The 8,978-nt window shown below is 40.0% G+C and overlaps 1 gene segment (V, D, J or C); it reads right to left on the reverse strand.

Annotated features, from left to right (window-relative positions):
* Positions 1-7,851: 7,851 nt before the first annotated feature.
* LOC148120182 (T cell receptor alpha variable 22-like) lies at positions 7,852-8,692 on the reverse strand. The segment is given in 2 exon segments: positions 7,852-8,397; positions 8,574-8,692. Coding segments are annotated over 2 exon segments (486 nt in total).
* Positions 8,693-8,978: the final 286 nt, after the last annotated feature.

Below are 8,978 nucleotides of genomic sequence, written 5' to 3' on the forward strand. Positions count from 1 at the left end.
ACATAGAAGAGCAAGTATCCCTGTAGAAAGATATAGACTCTTGATTAAATTCCAAAGAGTGGTATAGCTAGATCTTGTAGATGTATGCTTGGCATTTAGGGGAAGTTCCATATTTATTTATGTACTGTGTGTACTCATTTGCATTCACTTCAACAATGAATAAATATTCTCCTTCATGTCATTCTTTCAGCTGGTGTCCTGATCCTGTTTCTTATGATCCCTCCTGCCCCTTTTCTGTGGTGTTCCCTGTGGTGTTTAGTGGTAAAGGAACTGCATTGTAAATGTATTAACAGGGATTAGAGATTTCTCAATATTTATTCTCTGCTTTTTGAACAGTTATCAATGACAAGAGTTGCTTAGATGTGCTTCAAAGTAAAGTTAGTTAATGAGGGGTGAAATCTATGTTTTTAATGAGTACAATTGCAAGTATTTACAGTACTGTTACAGTATACTGAGTTAGGAAAGTGGCCACAGTAGGTTCTCCTCTAGGGTCTATGCCCTCTTCAGATATGGGTGGTAAGTAAAGTTTACAGTACTGGGCCTATTATCCTTCCTATTGAGGAAACCTTCAGTCCAATAGGACATATGTCAGTAATTTACCAGGGGAAATAAAAGTACTACTATTGCATCCTTGTAGAAATCTTGCCTTTGAGGTCAGTGTTTGTTTCATAGTCTTTAAGACTAGGTAGGATTTATCACTCTCCTCGCCAGGAATCTTGGTTATACTGTGAAAACTTCTTCTTAAGTAAGATTCTGTAGGTCATTTCTGGTAAATTCGTCCAAAGCCTGTTCAAAGGGGTCTTACCTTCAAATTCTATGAGCCAATTAAGGACAATGGAAATTCACTGTTTTGTTTGGAAGAAACTCTTGAAGCCCTTGACCAGTAACTCGAAGGGAAGTTTCCCATGCCTGTCACTTATTTTTAAAATTAGATTTAGCCTTCAATTTACGTTTATCAAGCACTCATCTATGAGATTCTGTTCTGTGCTGTGCCATTTGAAGTAGATTTGAGGAGTTCAGAAATGCAATTTAACATTCTATTTTGGTCCCTAAACAGTAAGATAGAATGTACTTATTTTAAGCAGATAGACTAGTCACTCTGTTATGATCATTTCACATTTTATGAATTTAATGCTTTTTTTAAATTCTTCTGTCATATACTGCATTCCTACTGTAGCCCCTCTACCTCTCCTTCATGCAAAGTTTCCCCCCACTTTTCCTTTTACCCATATTTACCCCCCCTTCTCTACTTCCACAGAAAAGGGTAGCCCTCCCAGGGATATCAACCAAACACAGAGTAACAAACTACAGTGAACCCAGACACATACCATTATTTCAAGGCTGTATGAGACAACCCAGTACGAAGAAAAGTGTCCCATAAATAGGCAAATGAATCAGGGACAACTCTTGCTCCTACTGTCTGCGATCATATAAGGACACTAAGTTACTCAGCCATAATATACGCAGAGGGTCAGAACCCTATAGGTTTCCTGATCTCCATGAGCCTGCATGAGATCCAGATAGTTGATTCTGTGGGCTGTGTTCTTGTAGTGTCCATGACCACTCTGATTCCACTCATTATTGCTACACTCCTCTTTAGGACTCCCCAAGTTCCCCCAGTATTTGGACGTGAGACTCTGCATCCGCTTCTATCAGCTGCTAAGTGAAGCCACTCTCATCCCGTTGAGAACCATTCTGCTAAAATCCATCCAGTCCAAGATATGTACTATTTTGTTGCTCTTTGTGTCCATGAACATGAAACTTCCTTGAGGGACCTCATAGCCATTGATTTCAGATCTTTCTTCCTTTACAGAGAAATAAATATGAGTACTAGAGCATGTTACTTTAAATCAGTATTTTGGTTCCAGAATTGAGATGGATCAAAATCTTGTCATCTTTTCCCATATTTCACAAGAATTATAAGAAGACCTAACTCTAATTCCAGGAAAGTGACTACACCACGTGCTGAAAATTTAAGCAAAGTGCAGTAGAAGATGAGAGTGGACATGAGGGAGAAAGGATTTCTCAAAAGAGTCTTTCATGAACAGGCTGCCTCCTACATGGTGTGCAGAAAAGAGAAGGAGCTGCTCTCAGGGCATCATCTTGAGAGTGCCAACAGCTCCATTTCCTGAGCAGCTGGACAAAGTGAAGGCTGTTGGGGAGTGTGAAGGTTACAGTGAGCATGGCCCTCATAGGCTCTGAATGTTTGGTTCCCAGTTGGTGGACTGTGTAGGAAGGGTCAGTAAGTGTGGCCTCATCAGAGGAGGTGTCACTGCTGGTGGCTGGGGAATCTCAAAGCCCAAGTCAGGCCCAGTCTTTCCCTCTCTCAGTCTACTGCTTTTGATCAGAAAGAAGCGCTCACCTACTGTTCCATGCTTCCCTGCCTGCTACTCTGTTCACCACCATGAAGGTCATGGGCTCACCCTCTGAAACTGTAATCAAGACCTCAATTAAATAATTTCTTCTCCAAGTTGCCTTGGTGGTGGTTATATTTACAGCAATAGAACAGTAACTGAGACTAGAAGTCAGCCTGAACTCTCTGTAACATGGACCAGGTAGAGAAATAATCTAAATAACTTGTGGAGTGAGACTAAAAGAGATTTTCAAAGACTAGAGTATACACTCCTCATTTGGGTCATAAATGTGTGCTAGTAACAAAATTATGTTGGAGAATATCAGTCACTAAATTTTGTAAGACATCTTGGTAGAGAAAAATCACATGTCAGGGCTTTCCTGAAGATGTTTTCTTTGAGAGGTCCTCCACTTAGGGAGAGAACATTATTTCTTGGGATCAAAGCTCCAGCTGTCTCTATCAATGACTTAAACTATCCTGTCAGAGTATCCAAAAATTCCTAGTTTTGTAGGAATTTGACTGAAATTTGTTGCTTTATTTCAGGAGGCTGAATAAATCCCACTTAGAGACGATACACAGCCCTCACTCACAGGGCTACTCCCCTCAGCCCTCCTGCACCCTTGGTTTGTGTGCAGCTTCCCCTGCAGTCTCCCTCATTGTGTCACTCAGAGCACAGTAGTACAGGGCAGAGTCTGACAGCTGCGCTGAGGACTTCTGCAGGTGGAAGGAGCTGTTGCTCTTATGGAGAGTGGCGTGGAACCCTTGGTGCTCTGTCCTCTTGTTGTCTGTGATGCCCCTCAGGAGAAGCCTAGGGGCTTTGTTGGGATATTGCACATACCACCAAAAGTAATAATTTGGGGAAGCAGTCTGATAGGTGCAGTTCAGCATCACAGGTGACCCCTCTGTGACAGCAACCAGGCCTTCTGTCTGGGTCACTGAGTCTCCATTGCTCCTCCCTGAAAATAAATAATAAATCAATAAGGAGAAATCAGAAATCACTCTTTATACAAGGAAATATGTGAAAGCTTCCATAGTTGTAAAAAAAATGACACCATCAGCACTTAGGGTAAATGTAACTTACTGAGCATTAGCAGGAGCACCAGGACTGAGCAGGTGTCAGGAACCATGTTCATAGAAGTCAATGACACTTGGTTCTTGAGTTCACTGATCTCACAGAGAAGTCTCAGGACCTTATTGAAACTCATAAACAAGGACTTCCTTCTGCACAGTGACAGTCTGTGATGTAAAGCCACCACCTGGATGAGTGGTGATGAGACCCCACCCGAAGAGGCATCACCCTCTGCTGATTTCTGTTCAAACCACACCACAGATGTCTGCACAACACATGGTGAGTGAACTTGAAACCTCGCCCAAAGAAGACAGGTCTCAAGTCCCCAGTGGGTGCCTGAAATCATCAGTGTTACTGAACTATGTGTATCCTTTGGTATTTAGTGTGATGAATATACACAAAATAAGACATATGCACACACAAACACACACATTTCTGATAAAAATTTGTCTTTTCTCATTTTATTAGTTCTTAGAATACATTATGGAACTAATTTTGATCATGCTCATCTGCTCCCCTTCAATCTTGCCTGATACATCCACTCTTCACTATAAATCCAGTTTTTTTCACTCATTTAAAAGATAAAATACATCAAGGTTTGCATTTCAGGATGTGATACCCACATACTCTTGGATGTGTGGCCTTCAATGGAGGGTGGTCTATGCACTAGGGGATTTATTTTTAAAGAAACCCGTGTCTCTCTCTTAGAAACTACCAACTTCACAAAGCTTCTTAGTTAAAGGCGGGAATGCACACCATCACTCCTTGATCAAACTGTGTCTGCCCTGATACTTTGTAAGTCTTATATGTGCTGTAAACATGTGAGTACATGGGTGCAGCTGCCCTGCTGTGTCCAGGAAACAGCGCCTTCTTGTACTCATCCCCCACCTATTGCTCTGACATTCTGTCTATCCTCTCTTCCCCAGTGACCTTTGACCATGGGACGAGGTTGTGTGATTGATATGTCCTATCTGGGTCATGTCTGCTACAGCATTTTCTTCTCTGAAAAACAGTAAGTTCTGACTATCTATGACAGAAATCATGTGCTGCAACCAGGAAAAAGAAATGACAAAATTGTGCTTAAAATTTTAAAATATTTTTAAATAGGAGAAAATAGTCCAAAAGAGCTTCAGTTACTTGTAGCTAACCTACTTATTTTGTGTCTTAATATCTACACTAGAGTTGCCACTTGCCCACTAACAACTGACAAATGCTGTACTGGAAGGCAGGATGCAGATGAGGATCCAGGAACTGTGGCAGGTTTGAGGACAGGCTATATGTGACTGGGGAACAGTGGGTAACTTTGGCACAGAAATACATGGCAGAGTCTCCAGGCTGAGTGTTTGCAATGCACAGGGAGAAGTGTTTGGCTTTCTTATCTTGTAAAGCTATCAGCCATTAGTCCTTCTTTCTTTCCACATTTGAATGAATGTCAACAATGAGTTTAGGATGCTTTCCAGGTCCTTGTTTATACCAAAGGAAGTTTTACAAGGTACTGCCTACATATGTGCAGTTGATGACAGTGCTGGCTCCATCCTGGATTCTCAATGTATAGGAGAATCATTGAAGTATGATGCTCCCCCTGCTCTCCTTGGCACACCCCTATGCAGAAAGATAGAAAGAAAGGTGAAAGGTGGTCACATCATCACTTTGCTGAGTTTTCTTTTCTTGTCTCTCTCTTTTTAAAGAATAGCAGAGAAAATCTGATTAAAATAGAGCTTCTTCTGAATGTGTCAGAAATGTCCATAGATTATTCTGTAACCCTAAAATCTTAGCTCACCATGCCACTGCAACTACAGAAATATGAATGAATAAGGAACATATGTCTTAATTATTTTTTTCAAATAAATTAAGGTCCAGTATAAATTGTGATGACTAGCTGGTCAGCTACTATTATTAGGGTGTTGTTTCTTTAATGAACAATTCTACCGCTTGAGTCATCAATCTCAGCCACTGAGAAAAAGGCTGTGCTTCTGCCCTAAGCCTGCACAATCTGCATTCAAGGAAGTGAGTCCTCTGCATACTCTCCAGCAGCTGAGGTCTACTACCACCTTGTGGTTGCATCCTTAACCAGTGAGGCCTCTGCTTAAGTGTTCTCTGACATGTGAGGGACTCAGACACTTAACAAACAAATATGTCATATCAAGTGTGTTCCAATGTTGAGAGATTAAGAATGGTGTTTGAACACACTAGTGAGTCTATTTCCTGTCTTAAATCTAGCAAAGCATATGTATAATGTTACCAGAGGAGAAAGTCAAGCAATAACACAACTATAAGTCCTTTATTCTACAATGGTGATCTCAATACATGATACAGTAGTATGATAAAGAGACAGTTGATATTGATGTGACCTACCACATTCTGAATGAACTTAGGGCCCATTAAATGGAATCCATGCCTAATACTGCTCCAGTGGCCAAAAACTTGAGACTGGACAGGCTATGAATGCAAGGGAAAACCAAATATCATTGTCCTACTAAACCATCCATAGCAATATAGTGACTTCTAATGACTTTCTGCTATACCAATAGATCAATGTCTTACTCAGCAATCACCAGAGAAGCTTTCACTTGTAGTAGATGGAAACAAACACAGGGATGTACAACTCCACAACTGGAAAATATGCCGAGAATGAGAAACATTAGAACACCCGGTCCTCAATAGATTGTCTCCATTAAACTTCTCCTCTTAGGGGTCAGTGAATTTTGTGGAAGAGGAAGCAAAAGGATTATATGAGCCACTGGGAATGGAAGGGACCAAGGATACAATGCTCTGCAGATACATTGTATCACATATGAAATCATAGAGTTGATGGCAACATGCAAAGGACCCTCACATGTCTGATACAGATGGAGTCCCAGTGCTAAGAGAGGAAAATGGACTTTATCTGCTTCTAACTGAGAAGGTATTTCCAATTGAAAATTGCTCACGAGGGATAATTTACTTTTCTTCAAGAACATTTCCCTGGGTCTGCAAACCACACTTAAGGTAGGTCTCATGCCCAGCAGGAGACGGCCAACTCAAACAAACTCAATTGTATTTTTGTTTGTTTGCTTTCTAGGTCTGTTAATACTTTATCTGAGTCATTATTTCACATATCAGTTACTTTCTTATATATTATGGTTTCCAGTTTTTGTGTCCATGCATGTGTCTTTGCATGTTTATGAGCTCCTTGTATGTTTTATTTGTTTTTTTGTTGTTGTTTATTTGTTCTATTATGGTTTGTTTGCTTTTTTATTTCTTTGTTTTCCAAAAAGATAAAATGAAGGTCTGGAGTTAGATTTGTGTGAAGCTAAGGATATGCCTATAAAAGTCCAAAATAAAAAAAAAAACTTACAGAACAAATAGATTCGACCATAAAAGAAAGTTCCCTTGAGACACAATAACCAAAACACTAAACACACGGAACAAGCAAAGAATATTAAACACTGCAAAGGAAAAATACTAAGTAAGATATAAAGGCAAAACTAATAGAACTATACCCTAGCAATAAGTCTTACTGTAAAAGCTGTTACTTCCACTGTTGCTACTTCTAGCCATGCTCATGTATATCTTATTGGGAATTAAGAATTTCCTATTATCTGGGAAGCTCATATAATCTATATTTGGAAAAAATGTAGTTGCAATGAGAATGAAGCTGACTGAATCACAAGGGGGGTCAGTTAATTTGTAAAACTCTGGCAAGTAACTATTTTAGCCAATTCAGTTACTATTGTAACCACTCAGCTGCTGTTTCAACATGAACACAGCAGAGGAGAGACAATTTGGGAATCAATGAGCATGGCTGCTTCCAGTTTCTTATAAAGACAACTGGCATGCCAGAGTTTTTCAACTGTAGAAGATAAGATACCAACCCTTGGACAAAAGCAGTTGTTGGGATCATATTTAATTACTGTATAATGAAATAATCCCCTATTGTGTGACCTTTAGAAGGGTTCCACTTTTACTTTTGAGAGCTATCTTTGAATGAGATATATTATGTGTATCTCATTATGTGTTATGCATATATATTACATTGAAGATGTGTAAATATTTTGGTAGAATCAGCTGCTTCAAATATTCTGATAAAAATTGCAAATATAACTCTCTCGTTTGTTATTTATCTTTTGTCTCTGATCATTTTATGTGAAATATTTGTTTTATATTGCATAATTAAATGCATATTTTTAAAAATATCAAGATATTGTAGAAGTGATGTCTTAATTTAATAATAAGACTTGTTTACTTGCCTTTTACGACTTAATCTATTAGATCTTTAAATTTAATTCTTTTATCAACTTTATATGTAGTAGATTAGCTGTAAGTGTTTTCCTATGGTCTCTAAACACAGGACAGGAATAGTTGTTCCCAGTTTCCAATTTTGAGACATGATCCAAATGGTTCTGGAATGTGTAAGAGAGGCTTATATTTCATGACATTAGCACAAACATTTGGCGAAATAAAGAATATATTTTAGTCATATGGGCTGATGTTTCTGAACATTTAAGCTTATCCAAATCAATGACATGTCAAACTGAATTTAAGCATGAATTTCTGCTGTGTTAATTTTGTTTTCTCATAATTTTTTGTAATTGGTGGGAATCTGATAAAGCCACCACTGTGAAAAGCCTACTGTCAAGTCTCCCCATGTCAGGGCTGCATCTGCACACCCAGCTGCAGTTTGTGACCAGGCTGCAGGCTTGTAGAAAGCACTGTGCCTCCGCTGCACAGAGGTAGGTGCCTGAGTCCTCCAGCTGGGCATCCCTGATGTGTAGGGTGCTGTAGCGCTCCTTGGAGTCGAATGTTGAGTTTAGCCTTCGATTCTCCTTTGTTCCAGGAGTTAAGTAAAACAGTCTGATGAGGCTGCCCCTGGGATTCTGTCGGAACCACTGCACACTCATGATAGTGGTAGAAAAATTGCATCTCAGGGCAGATTTGGTTCCCTCGTGGAGACCTAGATCTGAAGGACTCTGCTCCACATCAAGCCCTCGCACCCCTGGTTGGAAACAGAAAAGCAAACCAGAGTCAGTTAAGGGTTTTCACCCACACCTGTCAAACATCCCAGGAAACACCATGAGGATGACTGCACAGAGGCTGTGAATCGACTCATTTCCCCTCCATCACTGACATCTCTGCAGAATCCCTAAAATGACTTAGGTGAGCACAACTCACAGCAAATCTGCACCCACAGAATCCCCAGCACAGCTTTCAGTTTCCTCTCCATGGCCACTGTCCAATTGTTGGGTTGTCTTCTCTCCACCTGAGAGGGTATCAAGAATTGTACCCAGACAGACTTGTGTTACACACAAAAGGTTCCCCCAATTCTCTGAACTCTCTCTTTCGTCTGAACAGCCCCACCCACCTTCCCTTCATGACTCTACACTGTAAATGCTCCACAACTGTGAAGGCCAACAGGCAGATTCCAGAACTGTATATTTCTAACGTAGTATTTCATATAAGGGGAGTTTGAGACAAAATGTGTTAGGAAAGAGAATTCATAAATTCAGAATACTGGTGTGAAAACTGATGTCACCAGTGAGAAGAGTCTTACAGAATCTTAGCAAGATGTTTTCAACC

This window comes from Myodes glareolus, chromosome 12 (assembly GCF_982192425.1).
Source record: "Myodes glareolus chromosome 12, mMyoGla1.1, whole genome shotgun sequence".
Taxonomy (NCBI): domain Eukaryota; kingdom Metazoa; phylum Chordata; class Mammalia; order Rodentia; family Cricetidae; genus Myodes; species Myodes glareolus.